Below are 20,740 nucleotides of genomic sequence, written 5' to 3'. Positions count from 1 at the left end.
CATGAAGTAGTAGACTATAGTTCACGTCGTGAAGTAGACTATGCTTCATGCCGTTAAACATAATGTTGTTAATGTCGTGAAGTGCTTTGCTGCTATTTTATGAGATAAGATTCTTCTGTTTCATTGTGTCAAATGTGTCAGGATAAGGCGCCCTAATTTTAGTAAGGTAATCCCAAGATTCCCGACAGTGATTGCGAAGTGTTTCATGCCGTGGAGTAGCAGGTTATACTTCACATCGAGAACAGTTTTCTGCACTTTCACGTGTTTACAGCCGCGTCGAGAGAATGATGGTTAGAAGCTATTTTCCCTATGCAATTGATCAAGAAAGGTTCTGCCAAGGATTAGGAATGTAATGCCAGACATGAACACAACCAATGGCTCCTTTTTTGTAGTTTTTATGATTTTAAAAAAAAACAATACACTACATGTCACCAACTGCTAGCTCACACTGTAGGAATTGGTGATAGAAAACAGCAACATTGAATGTAAAACTAAGTGTAGCTTTCCTCTAGGTTCTACCAAGTACTCACCCACACTTCTCAACACATGATTTTCCATAATTACTGTAATTCTTTCTCTACCACTCAAACCTTATCTACACAATTTCTTCACAATGCACCTTCCAAATGCAAAGGCAATAGTGAATCTTGCATAATGGGAGCTGGAGCTCTAAGAGGATGGAAGAAACAATGGTGTTTCCCGAGCAATAGCAGTGTCAAAAATGTTATGGACTACGGCATGTCCCAAGAGATAACTCTACCCATTCACAATTGGAAGAAGCAATAGACAACAACTATCGTTGAATACTTACCAATGCTTTGAGCTCACGTCCCTTGAGGCTCCCCAAGCCTGCTTTTGGAAGCTCCACTCCTCCAATCTCCACCTCCACGCTGTCACCAGACAGAGTCACTCTCACCACAATGTAAGGAAATCTACCCCTCACTCTTCCACACACATGCATAGAAGAGGAACATGCACTAGAGTACACTCACACTATCTCTCTCTCTCACTCACAAGACAAAGCAAGAGCTCTCATAGCACAAAGGGGAATTGTGTCCTTTCATTATGAGAATTTTTCTTTTATACAACTGGCCCTTATTCACACTTGGGCACCCAAAACTTACTAACTAAGGCCTTGGGTGGCTAGTATCTCAAAATGTACAACTTTTATATTGCCTTTACATAACACTTATTGAAGTCCTCATTTGGAGGAGCATCTTTGTTAATCCAAAATGGGATTAACAGCTTCCTAATATACATGGTCTCTTTACAATATAGTCTCTAATCCCTCTTCTAGCTTGAGGTTATTAACTTAAGCAATCAAGCTCCAGATTGCTTTTCGTGGAAAATCTATTTGTGAAAGTGGATTTCAAGATCTAGATCCATGGGGTTAAGTGACTTGAACCATTTCTCAACCTATAGAGGCTAAAAGTCTTGATTGGTTAGATTATAAACTCTTCCAAATGCCTCACAAATTTGATTAAAAATTTCCAAGTATCAGGCCCCTCTCCCTTTCTTATTATAAACTCTTGAAGGGTTTTTTCCTATAGTTCTGTTAGAAGGTTTTCTTATGCGCTCATAGCATGTTAGAGGAGTTATCACACATAGCCCTTAGTGGCTTGTACATGGTCTTAAGAAATCATAAGAGTATCTATATAAACATATCTAAAGCTTAGACTATTCAATGGATGTTCTTATGCTACTTTAAACTATCTTGAAGGGTTTTCTCCTATGGTTCTCTCAGAAGGATTTCTTATGTGTTCATAGTATTTGTTAAAGGAGTTATTACACATAGCCCTTAGTGGCTTGTACATGGTTCTAAGAAATCATAAGGGTGTAGCTATATAAACATATCTAAATCTTAGACTATTCGATGGATGCTCTTATGCTACTTCAAAGAGGGGTGTGTGTGTGTGTGTGTGTTCATCTAACCATTTGGAGGCTTTTTAAATGAAGAATTCATAAATATTGAGGAATTATACATGGCTTTTGCTTGTGCTAATGGGATTTCTCTTTACAAATATCTCCTCTCTAGTGGGTTTAATGTCAGTTGAGCTTTTAAAAGAGTATGAGTGTGGCATGTGTGTGTCGAAGCAAGTGTCTTGTGGTGTGTTCGAGTGTGATTGTGGGAACTTTTGGCCTTAACCCTCTCACAAGGATTTAACCATAACCTAGCATGTGAAGGATGTAGGCAGGTTTGGCTTGTTGGAGTCCTTGTTGGAGATGGAATTGTCAAAGAAGATGGTTTATGTAGATTTAAAGTAGGAGTTTTTGGGTAGCCAAGATAATGGCTTGGATTTGGATGTATTATCCAATTGTGATTCTGTTGATGCTGATGCATTTGGGAGGATTGTGATGTGCAAGAAACACCAAAGGCATTATTTTTTAAAAAAGGGGGATGCTTTGACATTGATGATTTGCTCAGTGAGACTAGTGGATGCAGGAGCTCAAGAGGACACCAATGTAGTTTGGTATCCACCTCAATGAGACTTAGGTGGATGTAGGAGCTCAAGAAGACACCATTGTAGTTTGGTGACTTTATGGAATCCCATGTTGTAAGTGTGAGATTTCACATGTAAATCCTTTGTGTGAATGCTTGTGGAATTTCAATGGTGGGTTATGACATTTAGAAAAGCATAATAGCAAGAGTGCTTGGCCAAAAAACTTATATAAAAGGGTGGAAGTAGGATAACTTTTGCTTGTGTTGGTGCAGATACAAGGTTTATAACTCTATATGGTAAGAATATTGAAGATCCATTTTCCAAGAAGGCATTTCATACCTACTTGGCGGAGAGGGGGAAGGGGGAGGGGGATGGGGATGGGGGGATGTGGGGAAGTGGCAGTTTTGTTTTTTTTTTTGGGGGGGGGGGTGTTGTAAATATGTGTTGATGTGTCTTAAAACATTTGTGTGGATAAGGTTTGGTGATAAAATTCAATCTTTAATCTGTTAGATTGCACATGTGTGCAATCTAACATATTAAAGGTTCGGTAATGCAATTCAATCTTTAATCTATTAGATTGCACACGTCTAAGGACTAGAAATCAAGCATGCTCTAGGTAAGAAGAATGCTTATATGTGGCAATTATTCACACCCAGACCCATACGTGGTAGCAAGTGGTGGCTATGCATGCTCGGCATAGGAAGAAGGTGTCTTTAATGGCATGTGAACAACTTCTTAAGAAGGGCAAGTTGGTGAAAATGTAAGCCTTAAAGGTGACCAATGGGTTTGTTTCAAAGCCTTAAAGGCGATATGGAAAAAAAAAGCTTTGAGTATGTAAAAGGTGGTGTCTTGGATGGCATGTGAACAACTTCTTAAGAAGGGCAAGTTGATGAAAATGCAAACCTTAAAGGTGACCAATGGGTTTGTTTCAAGACTTGGATGATATGGCAACAAATTAGTGGATGAAAATGTAAACCTTAAAGGTGACCAATGGGTTTGTTTTCTAGCACGTGGGTGATGCAGAGGCTACAAAGCTTTGAGAGTTTGTTGTTCTGTTGTTGGTGGCATTGGAAGGATACTGATGATAACCACAAACTGGAGGCGACCTCAGAGCTTGGCATGTTCGTCTGCATGTCCACAAACCAGTAAGTTTGTAATTTCACAAGTTGTTAAGCCAAGAGGTAGTCAAAACACTTAGCGAGACCTCAAACTAAGTAAGATACTTTGTTTTTGGGCATTTGAGTTTACCATCATCAATGCCAGGATTTATGTTATCTTGTTTGTTGTGTAAGAGAAAGGTTGCAAAGAGAGGAGAAAGAAAGAGAATTGCGGATGAGAGAGAGAAAGAAAGAGAATTGCGGATGAGAGAGAGATAGAGCAAGCATTGTGTGCTCACACACACACTTATACAAATCCTTGGAAGAATAACATGAATAACAACCTCCTAAATAGAGAATGATCACCTTTTTACCCAAAAAAAAAGAGTTAGATTATATTTTACGTATTTGAACAACCATTAAAATTAATGACTTAGTCACATCTTTATCTTGCATTATATAGAGAATATACTTAGTCACATCTTTATCTTGCATTATATAGAGAATATACAAATAATCATTAACGCCAGAGGTAAAAATCTTTGACACTCGTTGGTTTATTTTTAAAGAATCATTCTTTTTTTTAATATGTTAAATGTTAGAAGAGACCACATCATAAGGTGAAACAATACATGCTCAAATGCTAACCCCAATTCAATTAAAATTTAACACAATCAACGAAATGGGTAATGGAGGGTCACCTCTTCTACACGCTAAGGTGCTTCCACAATTAGTGAAATGGGTAATGAAGGGCCACCTCTTCCACACGCTAAGGTGCTTCTCCCGAGCATAGACACGTTGAAATAACAATACGTACATACATAGATACATACATATATGTATATATTTATTTATGTAAGATGTCAAAATCTTTTTAATTTAAAAACTCTAATGGCACCAATGATTTTTTCATTTAATTTGAGTACAAATTTGACCACATTCGAATACTCTCTGTAAAAATAACACTTGAAAATTTTATCAAATGGCTTGAATAGAGGCCTCAAAAAGGCACTTTAAAAAAAAGGAGGGGATGGGGGCAAGGATGAGGCTGAGGGAGATTACATGTGAAGCTCCAAAAAATTCCCCAAGTGCCTTGAAAAGAGGCTGCATCAATGTAGTATCTTTTCAAGCCATTTTAGCAAAATTTCAAAGTGTCATAACTTTCTCATACGATATCAAAATGTAGTCAAATTTATCCTCAAAACAAATGGAATGATCATTCTGAGCCCGTTGATACCATTAGTTTTTCAAACTTAAAATCTTAAAATTAAAATTTTAAAATATATTTTATTTTCTTTACAACATATTTGTAAGTTTCAAGGCATTATGATGTTTTTTGGGGGTAGTATTTGAAGCTCTTCACATACCTCTCCCTCGGCCCTCTCTCTCTCTCTCTCTCTCTCTCTCTCTCTCTCAACGTGTTTCCAAGTTTCAAGGCACTTTGGTGTTTCTGTGGGGGCAATATTTGACACTCCTTGCCCCTTTCTCTCTCTCTCTCCTCCCCCCCCGCCCTTACCCAAAAATAATAATAATAATAATAAAGTACCATACTTGATGATGTGCACACATTTAGGTAGACTCACAAACAAATGTATTAATACTTGCTCCATCCATGCTATCTAGTCTACCATACTTACACCTTAAGACAATAGCTTTATTCATCAATTTGAGACAATGCCTTTACACATTGGATTTCCATGCAACTTTTCGAACCTATTTTTAAGCCACCCACAAAGACTCCAACTCCCCTATACACCCTCTCTACACTCTAGAGCTTGAATTTGCACAAGAGACAAGGATAGCAATTGGCTGGGGAGAAGCTGATTGAAGAGGTCGATCTTGTTAGAGAAGCCAAATAAAACGAGATTGCCAAGCAAGCTCAACATTTTACTAACCTTTTTTTACCCACATTCACAAGGACTATATATCCTTCTTAAGATGTTGTGCATATGATTCTAATTTTCAAGAAATGTTCTCTTTGGAGGTCAGATGGCTTTCTTGAATCATTCCTCATCCTTCTGATTTTGTTGATTGGATTAGAGTCGAGTGTATTCTCTTAAATTTTCAAGTCTTCATTGCAACTTCTGCCTTGACTATTTCATCACATTATATTTATTTGTTTCAATTGGAGTTTTGTTTTTGATGTATATTTTAATAAGGCTAGTTCGCCTCTCACTAATTCTTTTTTTTCTAGCTTAAGACATGATGTTTGAGTGGTTAGTAAGCCTTAATCAAGGCTCATTAATCCTTTTTTTTTCTAGGCTTATTTAAACCTTAACAACTAAAGTTTACAAGCCTTAGCAATTTCAAAGTCTATAAACTACTGAGTTCCTAAGCCTAATAGACCTAAAAGCTTGAAGGACTACAAAGGAAACGCTTAAAGGTAGAATCGAGCGCTAAGATGCCAGGATTACAGCAGAGCGATGTGATGAAATTGGAAACATTATTCATCCCATGGGGTGATTTAAGTACAGAGACAGACAGAGCATTTAGAAAGTGGCCCTCAGAGGGCAAGCTTGGATAGGCACCTTCAAATGCTTAATTGCCGTAGCCGAAGCAGCACGAGGCAGTGGGGTTCTGGACGCAAATGGTGGGGCACTTCTTCTTCTTCTTCGCCTCCGCAGCGTTGGCCTCCTTCAAGGTGGAGGACATGGCGAGGGCGGAAGCGAAGGCGCCAAAGACGAGGGCGCGCCTCTTCATGATCTCGCGCTCCTTCTCGACCGCAGCGGCATCGTTCTGCACAGCCGAGGCCCTCAAGGGGGAAGCGGCGGCGGCACGGCCAGCGGGGCGAACAGCAGCGGGCGGAGACACCTTGAGGCCGGCGAGTGAAGCGGCGGAAGAGGCCAGGGTGGATGCAGCTGCGAGGGAAGCCATGGCGCACGCAGAGAACCCTAGTTTTCTGTGTTTGGTGAATCAACCCTAGCCTACTACTAACCTGCCCCTTTGGCTTATCCGCTTTCATATACCTCTCACTTATCATTCTCTTCCACGTGTATCCCTCTTCACCCTATCCACTTTTTAAAAAAAACTTACACAAACACCACCATCCTTTAGTGTACCTTGAGAAAAACTGGGTTTAATTTTGCCTAGCCTCTTCAATTTAAAGGTTCCACATTTTTGAACTTTAATAATAGTTATAATATCGATTAACTTACCCATTTTTCCAAATAAAAACCGTTTGAGATTGCACACCGATTACTCTTCTATTATCTAACTGGTTCCTTATACACCTCTTTTAACCTTCTCCTACAGAAAGCAGGAGAAAAATAGATGAAGGACGTGTGACAAATTTCACCCTTTTCACTTCTAAAGGCACTTATCTCATCAATTTTTTGGCATTTTTTATAGTACTTATTTAGCTAAAGTGCTTGCACATCTCCACCATCATGCAAGGCAATAATTCAGCAATCATTCGTTCTTAATGTAACTATGTAGATACAAACATGATCTACCAAAATAACATGGTAATGATCCAAGCAGGTGGTGCCATTAATGCACGCCTAAGCATGCATATCAAAATTGGCCAATTATTCAATCTCATTGTTGCTTGCTTTCTGGTGGTACCATTAATGCAAGCCTAAGCATGCATATCAAGCATATCAAAATTGGTCAATAATTCAATCTCATTGTTGCTAGAAAGAAAGCAAGCATACTTTTTCATGTATTGTATTGTTCTCAATTTTGTTACATGGAAACATAGACAACATAATGAAACAATATAAGACTACATTAAGAAAAACTAATTTCTCATCAACACATTAATAACAAGGATGCTATTAGAAGTGCACATGCCAAAATTTGAGAGTATTTGCCAAGAACAAGATAGAAATGCACCTCTCAAGATTTCGATAGTATTCAGGAACGAGGTAGATGCTCTGATCATTGAATACCAAAGACTCCTCTCAGAAACTCCTTGCACAGACTCCTCTCACATACTCCTCAGAGACTCCTTGCACAAACTCCTTGTGCACATGAACATGGTAAACTCCTTGCCATGAACATAGTAACCCTATATTGATTAAAGCTGATTGTTCTAACAAAAAACTAATTATGTATCAACACATTAATAACAAGGATGCTATGATCAAAATTTTGAGAGTATTTGTCAAGAACGAGGTAGAAATGCATCTCTCAAAATTTAAAAAGTGCACCTCTCAAAATTTCGAGAGTATTTAGGAATGAGGTAGATGCTCCAATCATTAAATACGAAAGACTCCTTGCATGTGAACATAGTAACCATATCACTTTTTTATTAAAGCTAATTGTTCTATAATAACTACCACATTTACTTAGTGCGTATGTGTGTGAGTAGAAAAAGAAAAGAAAAAATCATACACAAGGTATGGCAGGAGAGGTGGCAAATGTCTCCCCTTAAAACTATAATCTTAGGGGAATGTGGCATTTCCCTGTTAGAGAATAGTGGATTATAGCATGGGTGTATAGCCTGCAACAATGTGCTTACATGATTTCATGATAGGCCTTCCTTTAAATTTGATTTAGAGTACTCCCCTTGATTGTTCAATATTTGTTGCCTTCTGGTAATGATGACAAATGTTTTGTAAATTATATATACAATGAAATGTATGCCAAATTAAGATACAAGTCCATAGCTCAAACAATGCCCAAAAAGTACTATACACAATCAGGCCCATGAACTATCCCTAAGAGTAATGAGACCCTTGCATAGCTATGTGCATGCATCTCATACTCTCTTATGATGGATCTCTAACCATAGGGTTAGGCTAATCTAAAGGAGTATTCTCCTTTATGATATGCACTAGGTTTTTTGGATCTCATTTGGGTCCTCCAAGAAACTCCATGTAGGATGCACTTTTCTCTAAAACAAAGCTACCCAATGCGAGTTGTGGTAAGTGTTACCTCGGGGAGATTCACTTTATAGAAAAACTATATATTGCACGCATTCAGGGAGTATTTTGAAAATCCCTTTTCTGTAATCCCTTTTTTATACAAACTTTTTCAATATCAATTTTAGAAACCCCTTCTGTAAGTACAATTGTGTAAGTTTATTCCAAAAATTTTGAATTAAAAACACATCCTGATGAACTCACATGGTACGCTTAGATGTTTTTAAGTGAACCCCCCAAAAGTGTTACTAAAGTAGAACTCTTCAAGTGGATTATGGTAATTCCATGCAGTATGCATCAAAAGGAAGGTCATCAACAATAGAATAAGGAATAGAATCATGTTTACAACTGCTTTCCACATCATCAAAACCATCAACACCAACTATTCCAATGGCAGAAGCACCACATGACACATTAACTGCAAAGCCACATGACACATTAGCTACAAAGCCACCACCATCCACACAAAAGCCTGCATATCCTTGAGCACCAATGGTAGAATCTACACTTGCACAACCAACAGAATTTTCCATTGCACCAATAGCACTAGAACCAGCTGTGCTCAAGTAAGCACCAGAATTGCCCTTCAAACCAACACCATTACTACTGCTTCTACTTCCCACAGACTCAACAGTAACACATGATGTAGATTGGCTTGCCACACCAACAAATACGAAAGGTGAAGACCTGCTTGCTAGGACTAGGCCACCAGTAGTGGCCAATGAATGAACATCGTTGCCTTCACAAAAAATAATAAATATAAACATAAATACCTCACCAATGCCATATACATAAAAATAATAAATGTAAAATCACATAAATAAATGAGAATTGAAACATTCAGAAAAATATCACCATCAACACTTTTGCAAAAAGGACTTATTTTCTCATGTAGAACTGTTGGATAGCTTTGCAATCTTCTATGTGTATCATATGGCATCGAAATGACATCTTAAGCAGCAACCACATGAATATCATTGGAACAATCATACTTTTGATAGCTGGATGCACATTTGCCCAGTTACCAGCATTCCGACTTTAGGACTTCAAGAGGAGGAAATTTCCCTAAGCTCATGCTTATTAAACTTTTGTTTAAATAATTCCCACCCTCAGAAGAATCACATGACATCATGTTTTGAACAAGTAAACTAAAACTATTCACAGATACTTTGTTCCGATTGAACCAAACCTGCAAAACAAAGCTGACCACTTCAACATAAACCAATAACACAAAATCAAACACTTTGAACATTATCAAATCCAAATAACACATAACACACTTGTGTTTGAGGATGTTCAATAGGTTGAAAAGAAAAACATAAGCCAAACTAGGATATGCATCATCCATAGATGCATATGACGTATTAGTGGCAGAAAGTAGCAACAACATCACTGTCATGCACTAATACAGGAGGAATAATCAAAATATGTAGATAGTAATTAAATTAATAAAATGATTTTTGAAAAGATTAACTTATTATTATTATTATCATAGTGTATAAAGTACTTGCTTTTTGTTGTTGTATATAACTATTTTTCTCCCTTTAATATTAAATACAACAAATAGTTATTTTTATCCTAATTAATTACTTACCCCTCACTACAAGCCTTTCAATCAACACCACCATGAGTGCATGCGCGTCAACCCCATGTGCGTGTGCACTACAAGCTCACCACTCTCTCGATCAAGCAAACAGTGAAGCGGCCTCTACTATAGCCTGATCAACACCCTCTCCCATTGCCCCCTCGATCCAATCTTCCACCTATATGAAGGGTTCTCTGGAGTATGTGCTTCTACAATTAGCACTTCTCCACGAGAAGCTGGCTAAAGAAGAAGGTGGGTACTTGGACACATTAGCTAGTTTAAAGACTATGAATAGCTGTCTACAAAAAGCAAGTTGCTTTTTGACTACCAAAACTATGCATATACTATCCCTTTGTTTTCATAGTCCAAAAAGTAAGGCATTCCATTTCTCCTCCACCCCTTCCCCAAGTTCTCTCTTATATGTCTTTCCCATGCCCTTGTCCATTTCCTCGAGGCCTCTACCCCTTCATGCAGTGCTTAATTTCAATGGAAGCATCTCTTTGCTTGCTCTCTCCTCGTCTCCTTGGCATCACAGAGATAAAAAATGATTCACTAGCACAACAACATAAAGGGTGCGGGCACATTATTTGTCATACTATCCATAGGCTAATGGCCAGTGCATTATTCACCATACTATCCATAGGCTAATGGCCAACATGCAGAGAGCACCAACAAGACTTTATGTGGCATTTTAACTAAAACCGTTCAAGCCAACTGAATTAATTAGGAGAACAAGCTTATAGCTATGCTTTTGGCCTTATCCACATCTTAAAAATTGGCAACCAGTTATACAACATTCCAATTGACCTCCGAAGTCGATGCCATGATGCCTATGGGGTATATAGTACTAAGCTTGAGGATCGCAATCAATGAGAGAATGTTATGGTTGTGGAGCGATTCATTGATCTCTCAAGCAATTGGAAGAAAGTAGACTATTGTCCATGCGTGGTTTTATGGTAGAAAAGTTTCGACCAAAAAAATGATTCAACCAAAACATTAAGGAACTTATGGAAAGAAACCTAGTTCTTCTATTTGGAATATTAAGGAACTTATGGAAAGAAACCTAGTTCTTCTATTTGGAACATTAAGGAACTTATGGAAGGAAACCTAGCTCTTCTGTTTGGAACACAAAGCAATAAAAAGAAAAGGCTAAAACTTCTAGGTATGGGACCATTGAGGATCATGGTGGAGATCACTCAACAAGGGTCTATAAGGATTGAAACCCTTGATGGCATGGAGACGATGGTGGGTACATCAATGGAGTAAGGTGAAAAATTATGAATAGACCCATGGCCCAAGACATGCTTGCCCACATCCATAGAAAAAGAAAATTGAAAAAGGAAGAGGAAAGAGTGAGAAGACAAGGCTAAAATATGCTTTCACGAAAACTCTACCAATAAATATGAATGCACTAGTCTCCCTTGATGATGATGCCCTAGCTACATGGGTCAAGATTCAAGTATCTTCTCTATTGAACCTTAAACATTTCTCTAATTAACATAGGGTCAAGCTACTACTTGTTATCCTTTGAAACATGGGAAGCTTTAGGTAAGGTAACCTACCGATCCTAGGGCTCGTAATAAGTAGCCTCTATGCAAGTATGGTAAAGGTTAAAGGAAGTTTGAAAGTGTATACATGGTCAAAAAGGTTTATGTTATACTTGTAGGAGTTAGGGAAGAACAAGTGTTGTCAGGCATGGATTGGTACAACCACCTGCTCCAACGGAGAGAAAGAACAACCTATATACAAAAATATGGGTGCAGAGTAACAGTGCCACTTTGGACTTTGACAAGCATGGAAATTCCATCTTCAGCCAATATTGACAGCCTTCCAAACCCACAGATAAATAAAAGGAAAGGTAAGGGTAACATAGAAACGAGCACCATAGTCATAACCCCTCTTCGTGCTTCCAAAACACTTAATCACTCAAGTCGATGGACTAGAAAACAATGGGTCAATAGACTATTAAAAAATGGGCACCTACAAGCCTCTTTAATACACAAGGGTATTATGAAGGTAAGACACAAGTCTGGATACCTAAGCAAAGAGTGATGTCAAATAAATCCATAGCCTTAGACTCCAAGCAACCCTGCATCACACCAACCTTAATGGGGCAAGAAGGCCTCCTTGCTGGGTACCAAAAGCCACTCTAATAGCACAAAGACATGGTGCCAACCAAATATGGAATACCAAAGAAAGTTCAAAAGCTAGAGGAGATGAAGGCCAATACCACAATGCTAGCTAATGTCAAGCAAGAGAGTGTAGAAAGCAAACCTAACAAACCAAGGTAAAGCTAGATAAAAAGCCACAAGAGCCTCCCACTAGTTTGGAGGAATGTACAAGAGCCATCCTATATGACTACCATAAGAAAATCAACACACCAATGAGGCATGAAGAAACAAAAGAATCATTGATCAACCTCTCTAGTGACAAGGCAAAGAGCAAAGTACAGGAAACACGTGAACCAAAATCCATCATGGACGGCCCAAAAACCAGCTTCATTCACAATGGATGGAAGAAGATATGCAAAGCTCAAAAAGGGAGCTAGAACCACATTGTTAACAATATCACTTGAGCTCCAACGAAGAGAATAGTACTAGGGAACCTGGCAAACAATGATTCAAGAAAACCTACCAAAGAAAGGTAATCAAGGGAATAAATGATTCAAGGGAAGGAAAAAGAACATGAATACATGACTAAAGGAGAGGTGCATGTCATGATGAATATCTCAAGATATTCATATGAACAAAACATTGTTCAAAACGACAACATTGATCACATATGGAATAATCAAGGGATGCACAAGAAACCTTCCTACACCCTTGGAAGGTAAGCATAAACAAAAATGTTTAAGTTCACGCATGACTGGGGAAGTCACACCGGGAATATCTCAAGAAAGTCATGTTAAAAAAATTGTTGTACCAACAAACGCATGACGAGCCATACCTAGCTAGGTATGGTGATATGCTTTCTCAACCCTAGCCTACTAACATGTCCCTTGGCTTATCCGCTTTCATACCTCTCACTTATCATTCTCTTCCACGTGTATCCCTCTTCACCCTATCCACTTAAAAAGTTACACAAACACCATCCTTTAGTGTACCTTGAGAAAAACTGGGTTCAATTTTGTCCAGCCTTGAATTTAAAGGTTCAACATTTTTGAACTTTAATAATAGTTATAATATCGATTAACTTACTCATTTTTCCAATAAAAACCGTTTGAGATTGCACACATAACTCTTCTATTATCTAACTTGTTCCTTATACACCTCTTTTAACCTTCTCCTATAGAAAGTAGGAGAAAATGGATGAAGGACATGTGACAAATTTCACCCTCTTCACTTCTAAAGGCACTTATCTCATCAATTTTTTCACATTTTTTATAGTACTTATTTAACTAGAGTGCTTGCACATCTCCACCATGCTGTGAGTATATGCTTCTGCAATTCGCGCTTCTCGACGAGAAGTTGGCTAGAGAAGACGGTGGGTACTTGGGCATCTTAGCTAGTTTAAAGACTATGAATAAAAATCCAAGTTGCTTTTTGACTACCAAAACTATGCATATACTATCACTTTGTTTTAATAGTCCAAAAAGTAAGGCATTCCATTTCTCCTCCACGCCTTCCCCAAATTCTCTCTTTTGTGCCTTTCCATGCCCTTGTCCATTTCTCTCTTTTCCTAGAGGCCTCCCCTCCATGCAGTGCTTGATTTTGATGGAAGCATCTCTTTACTTGATCTCTCCTCCTCAGCTCCTTGGCATCATAGAGATGAAAACCAATTCACTAGCACAACACCACAAAGGGTGCGGGTGCATTATTCATCGTACTATCCACAGGCTAATAGCCAATGCATTATTCACCGTACTATCCATAGGCTAATGGCCAATAGGCAGAGAGCACCAACAAGACTTTATACATTATTCACCTTACTATCCATAGGCTAATGGCCAATAAGCAGAGAGCCCAAAAAGACTTTATGTGGCATTTTAACCAAAACCGTTCAAGCTAACTAGATTAATTGGGAGAACAAGCTTATAGCTACACTTTTGGGCTTATCCACATCTTAGAAAGTGGCAACCGGGTATACACCATTCCAATTGGTCTTCAAAGTTGATGTCATGATGCCTATGGACTATATAGTACTAAGCTTAAGGATCGCAATCAGTGTGAGAGAATGACTGAGAATGCTATGGTTGTGAGCAATTGACTATTGGCCATGCATGGTTTTATGGAAGAAAAGTTTTAACCCAAAAAAAAAAAAGATTCGACCAAAACATTGAGGAACTTGTGGAAGGAAACCTAGTCCTTATGTTTGGAACAAGAAGTAATCAAAAAAAAAAGCTAAAACTTCTAGGTATATGACCATTGAGGATCATGGTGGAGATCATTCCAGAAGGGTCTATAAGGATTGAAACCCTTGATGGTGTAGAGACTGAATGGAGTAAGCTAAAAAACTACAATATACCCTTGGCCCAAGAGATGCTTTCCCACATCCACAGAAAAATAAAATTAAAAAAGGAAGAGGAAAGAGTGAGGAGACAATCCCAAGATAAGGCTAAAAATAGAATAGCCAAGGCTAAAATATGCTTTCACGGAAACTCTAAAATAAATATGGATGCACTAGTCTCCCTTGATGATGATGCCCTAGCTGCATGGGTCAATATTCAAGTATCTTCTCCATAGGACCTTGAGCATTTCTCTAATTAACACAGGGGCAAGCCACTATTTGTTATCCTTTGAAACATGGGAAGCTTTAGGTAAGGTAGAATTAGAACCTACCAATGCTAAGGCTCATAGTACCTTCCATGCAAGTATGGAAAAGGTTGAAGGAAGTTTGAAAGTGTATATATGGTTGGAAAGGTTTATTATTCTTGTAGGAGTTAGGGAAGAACATGTGTTGTCAGGCATCAACCGATTGCTCCATTCAATGGAGAGAAAGAACAACCTATATAGAAAAAGATGGGCGTAGAGTAAGAGTGCCACTCTGGACTTTGACAAGCATGGAAATTCCATCTTCAACCAATATTAAAAGCCTTCCAAACCCACAGATAGATAAAAGGAAAGATAAGGGTAACACAAAATAGAGCACAATAGTCGTAACCTCTCCCGGTGCTTCCAAAACCCATAATCACTAGAGTCAATGGACTAGAAAACAATGGGTCAGCGGACTAGAATAAAATGGGCTCCTAAAATCCTCTTAAAGACACAAGGGTATTATGAAGGTAAGACACAAGTCTAGATACCTAAGCAAAGAGTGATGAATAAATCCATAGCTTAGACTCCAAACAACCCTGCATCACACCAACAACATCAATGGGGAAAGAAGACATTCTTGCTAGGTACCAAAAGCCACTCTAATAGCATAGGTACATGGTGCCACCCAGATATGGAATACCAAAGAAAGTTCAAAAGCTAGAGGAGTTTTCTTCTACCTTTCACACTTCCCCTTTTTCATATCTTCCATCCTTTTGCCGCTTCAAGCATTGGGTGTGCCCATTTACACCACTGGTCACACTATCTAGCATTGCTTTGTCTACACTCTTGGCCATCGCACATTTTTTCCCCATTTCTCTTGTCATCCTTATTCATGGATGGGCAGATTTGCATTATCTTGGACTTTCCCATGCTATGTTTAAGGTGTTAACACAACTTATATTTTGTGGAGGTTTTTCACATGTGCTTCACATTCCAGGTGGTTTAGTGTTTGATTTGAGAACTTTAGGTGTGTTCACATGCTTTGAGTGTGTTGGGAGGTGTTCACGTGCAGCCATGATTTACTACTACTATCCTTCATGCTACACACCATCATCATCATCATCGACATCATTTTGTTACCATCTCATATCCCAATCGTAGGAGATTTTCTCATGCACTATCATCATGGCTCTATGCTCCTAATCACAAGTTACCGTCATGTCTTAGATCACATTTCTTTTGTCGAGTTCACATATACCTTTGGGCACTTCAAGACTTAGACCTCTACATCCTCATTCGTTGCCAACTTCATGCTATGACGAGGTGACATAGTCACGCCATGGTTGGATGTTTGAGCTTGAGGGTTGGATTGTTTACAGGTATATCTTTTATCATATTTTTGATGCATAATGATCTTGATTTAATGTGTACAGAAATCAGCTTAATGGAATGTGTTCATGTTGTGGAAGTGGAGCTACACACATGAGGGGGGAGATTACACCCAATCTTGGAGTCGTGCTTTTTTGTGAGCTAAGTATTTTTAATTGTTTTATCTCAATTATTGAATATGTTAACCATGTGTTATTTGATGAGTTATTTGAATTAAATCAATTCTTGCAAGTTTCTTTTAAATTTTATCTTCCTAGAAAATTAGATCCATTGACAGTGGTATCAGAGCTAGATCTAGAAAGATGGAGACAAGAATTGAAAGCTTAAAATCTTAATTCAAGCTAGATCATCTAGAAAGATGGAGACAAGAATTGAAAGCTTAAAATCTTAATTCAAAGGTTTTTAAAGAGTTGCATTTATTATCTAAGGGGAAAAGACCAAAGGGAGGGTGGCAAACCACTATGTAGAAAAACCATAAGACCACCTTTTTCTTGAAAAATGGTTTTCCCCAATCCAAATCCTTTCTATGATCCAACCCTATGGATTGAATGAGCTTCTGAAGGAGGAATAAGTTTCACAATTCAATTGTGCTTCCATAAATCAATTTATGGAGATAATTAACTTAATCGGTTGTTGCAAGCTGATTTTTCTTTTTAATTAAAAAGTTAATTACTTAAGGTTTTATTTCCTTCTCTCCAATCGGCGGCTTTTGGTGGGCGGCGCTGATTTTTTTTTTAAATTTCACTCTCTTTTTCCCCAGCGACAACACTCCTTCACAGTCGGACCGCGGCTGCTTACCAAAAAGAGAAATGTTTCTTTTTTTTAAAGCTTAATAACCTTTTCATGAAGCTTAATAATAAAGCTTTACAAATTTTATTTTATTTATTTTTAATCTCTTCATGGGCAGCCGACGCCAATTGCAGACTATTTCTTTTTGTGAGCAGTGGGCGATTTAGTGAGAGAAACATCATTTCTTTTAACTTTGTAAGCTTTACAAAGTAAAAGCTTAAACTATAAGCTTTAAAGCTTATACAATTAAAGCTTTATAAGCTTACAAATGTTTATGTAAGCTTTAAAATTTAATTTATAAAGCTTACCTTTTAAAAGCATTGAAGGGATCTCAAAGAAGAATAAGGGTTTATTCAAAGGGAAAAAAATTCAGAGAAAATTAGATCTTTCAGAGCTGTATGAAATTTATAGAAAATTTCAGAAAAAGCTCTCTTTTCTTTCTGGAAGCCCCTTGCTATTAAATTTCGGCATCAAAGAAGTATTGGCTTTTGTAAATTCTTGGAGGACGGAATCAAGGCCAACTACTAGACAACAAATTCAACAATTCTAGAGCTAAGTCTTCCGTCTTCATTTATTTGCAATATTGAATTGCATTGTCTTTATCTATTTAATTGCAATGGCTACTTCACCCGCACCATCCACTGTGCAAGAACAAATCCTAGCACTTCAAGAGTAGATTGCCAGTGAGCAAGAACTCCAACGCAAATTAGAGCGTCAAGTGAAGCATTCCAAACACAAACGTGATTCTTCCAACTCAGACGAGGAGGAAAGTGATCATGTTAGACACACTGTTAAAGCTACCTTGCATGCTCAAAATTCTCGGAAAGACTCACGAATCAACCGAAAGGCATTCACTTTCCAAAATTATAATGTGGCAAGAAGGATGCTCGAATTCTTATTGCATGGATTAGCCAACTAGATGACTATTTCTCTGGCGAAAAGTTCTCAGAAAAGGATAAAATAAAATGTCATTATAATCACTTGATCGAAAGTGCTACCTTATGGTGGAATGTGATCAAACAAGGTGAACATAGACCTTCAACATGGAAACAATTCCAAAAACTCTTAAAGAAACATTTCCTACCTTCACAATACAAAGCTAAGGCTCGACAAGGATGGTCTACATTCAGACAACTTAACGAAAAGAATATATCAATTTATGTGGACAGGTTTTGGAAAACTTTATTACAAATGTAGGTAATCGATAAGGTTCACACCAAGGATCAAAGAAAGTTCATAGCAGGTTTGAAACCTACAATTCGATCAGAGGTAAATATGTTTTGACCGCATTCTCTTAGCTCAACTATTTCATTAACCTTAAATTGTGAAAAGAAAACTTGGTTTTCTAAGAAATCAATGGCACACCAAACCTCGACGTCGACATTTTTGAGGCTTAAACCCTCTCCGAAATCAATTAATACATCTCTTAATAACCATAACACATGTATTGACACTAAGATAGATGATTCACACAAAAGGCTAATAAACATGATTCAAAGAAGTGTTACAGGTGTAATGAGATTAGACACATCGCATCAAATTGTACATAGAAGTCAAAGTTTATTTCACTAGGACTCAATATGATCAATGATGATGAAGAATAAGAATACCACGATGACTACTCCGACTCTTGAGGTAACATATTTATTCCATTTGATTATTTAACACTTTTTATTAAGTTTCAAACAAGGAGTGTTTGAAACTTCTTGAAGGAGCTAGCCCTTCCATCTTGAACTATACTTTATGAATTTTTCACGATGTATGAATCAAAAGTAGAACTTCTTGAAGGAGCTAGCCCTTCCATCTTGAACTATACTTTATGAATTTTTCACGATGTATCAGTCTTGTGGTATGGGACATGAGATTAATCCTGTGTGAAGGATTCCGATGTATACTTATCTGTGTGGGATAATTTCTGGTGGTATGGGACACTAAAATTTATTACGTATAGAAGTCCTTCATACAATGTCTTTATAACTAGAGAACATACTTGAATTTATCTATTATAAGACAATTGATCTCCTTTCCTCACAACAATAAGCAAACACGCATCTGAGGTCCAAGCAGGAGGGATGTTACATAATGTCCACCCTTTAGTTGTATTGGGACGCTCGGACGCTAGTGTGCCATTCTAGTGAATTGGCATCGTGGGTGACTCCACATTAAATAATGATTACCTAGTGGTATTGGCATAGCTTGAGACCATGCTTGACAGGTGTATGTTGCTAAAGTGTAACAAGTAGTGCCATGCTTAACAACTATATTGTAGTCAAAGTGAAATAAGTGGACTATGCTTGACAACTACACACGATCAAAGTGTAACAAGTGGTTTATGCAACTGATGCACCATGCTCTTGGAGTGTAACAAGTGGTAGCTCACACCATGCTAGATGATGTGTACATGATGATACTCTCATCACATAGTGAAACAAGTGGCAAATATATGTTATGTTTATGCCTATCAATGTTTCATATTGGGATTAATTGTACATAAGGCAATAAATTGGGATATGTTTACAGAAATAGGTGATGAGCAATGTGTGCGTGTCGCACATAAGGGATCTTGTCTATATCATATCATTTAGTATTATTATTTGTGAATTGACGATGGGTGTGCGAGGATCACCAATTTAGGTGTCACACAAGTTTTTGTTGTTGTAGCATTTTCTTCTACACAACTGAGGACACCCAATCTTGGAGTCGTGCTTTATGAGCTAAGTATTTTTAATTGTTTTCTCTCAATTATTGAATATGTTGACCCTGTGGTATTTGATGAGTTATTTGAATTAAATCAATTCTTGCAAGTTTCTTTTAAATGATATCTTTCTAGAAAATTAGATCTGTGACATCGATGCCTAGCCATTTGAGGCAATTAGATCCATGACATCGATGCCTAGCCATTTGAAGCAATTATTTAATGAGAGGGATATATGTGGTTGATGGTCCAGGTGGTCTCGACTTTGTTGATTTATTGCTTGGCTACCTCGACACGGATGGTTCGGCATTGTTTGCATGGGATGATTCTTATTCTGGAGACTTTACATGAGTGTAGTGCACTCTTAATCCATCATGATTATGTTCATGAGAATGTAGACTACTTTGACACAGATTTAAATGATCATGATGATGTATTACACACATACACATGATGTTGTATCGCACACACATACTCATGATAATATTGATACATGTGCACACAATGATACACATGCACATGATGATATTGATACATTATGCCTATGAGCATAGGCCTGAGCTTCTTGTATTATATGTGTTTATATATTCTTCTAGGGCTTACAGATGTGGGTTCATTCTTGATTTGACCACTACTCCTAGATCTGCTTTCTTGGTAGTGTTCCTGTGGATAGAGTTTATATATTTGAGCAGTCAGGCATAGTATGTGAGATTAGTAATGATTTTGTTGAGGTGAGACCTCGTAAGAGAGGCAAGACTATGCATATGGAGCATATTCTTATTAGATCATATGTTGTTGATCTTGAGATATTTTTATTTGAGATAGGCATTATCTCAGATTTTGTACTAATGGATATTGATCTATTATGAGATATAGGTCATATAGGGGTACCCTTGATGGAGATAGACTATGGGGATGACTTAAAGACCTTAAGGATGCCATGGATGATACCACTTATCTCTCATGTGTGGATTCATATTCAATGATGATTATGGTGATCTTGATGATCATGTTTATACTTTAGTTCATCATACACATATAGATGGTCTTGCATATGAGGATATATTACATGGTATATGCACCATGCCTATACACATATTGATGCAGTGGATCATGCCTCGAATTGTCCGAGAGGTGCTACATGCTATGACATCATTGATTGCCATTTGATCTTGCATGATACTG

At 37.8% G+C, this 20,740-nt stretch overlaps 1 protein-coding gene across 1 annotated transcript; it reads right to left on the bottom strand.

The window, feature by feature from the left end:
- Positions 1-5,964: 5,964 nt before the first annotated feature.
- LOC147627638 (uncharacterized) lies at positions 5,965-6,480 on the bottom strand. Its single transcript, XM_086814559.1, has one exon. It carries the CDS (start codon positions 6,410-6,412, stop codon positions 6,077-6,079), a length of 336 nt encoding a protein of 111 aa, XP_086670685.1. The 5' UTR covers positions 6,413-6,480; the 3' UTR covers positions 5,965-6,076.
- Positions 6,481-20,740: the final 14,260 nt, after the last annotated feature.

This window comes from Cibotium barometz, chromosome 20 (assembly GCF_041138505.1).
Source record: "Cibotium barometz isolate CiBa-2024 chromosome 20, ASM4113850v1, whole genome shotgun sequence".
Taxonomy (NCBI): domain Eukaryota; kingdom Viridiplantae; phylum Streptophyta; class Polypodiopsida; order Cyatheales; family Cibotiaceae; genus Cibotium; species Cibotium barometz.
The sequence above is the reverse complement of the archived record's forward strand: the minus strand, read 5'-3'. Positions and strand labels throughout refer to the sequence as shown.

Excerpts from the sequence above, each read along its gene's own strand:
- LOC147627638 (XM_086814559.1), bottom strand. The coding sequence starts at position 6,412 with ATGGCTTCCCTCGCAGCTGCATCCACCCTGGCCTCTTCCGCCGCTTCA.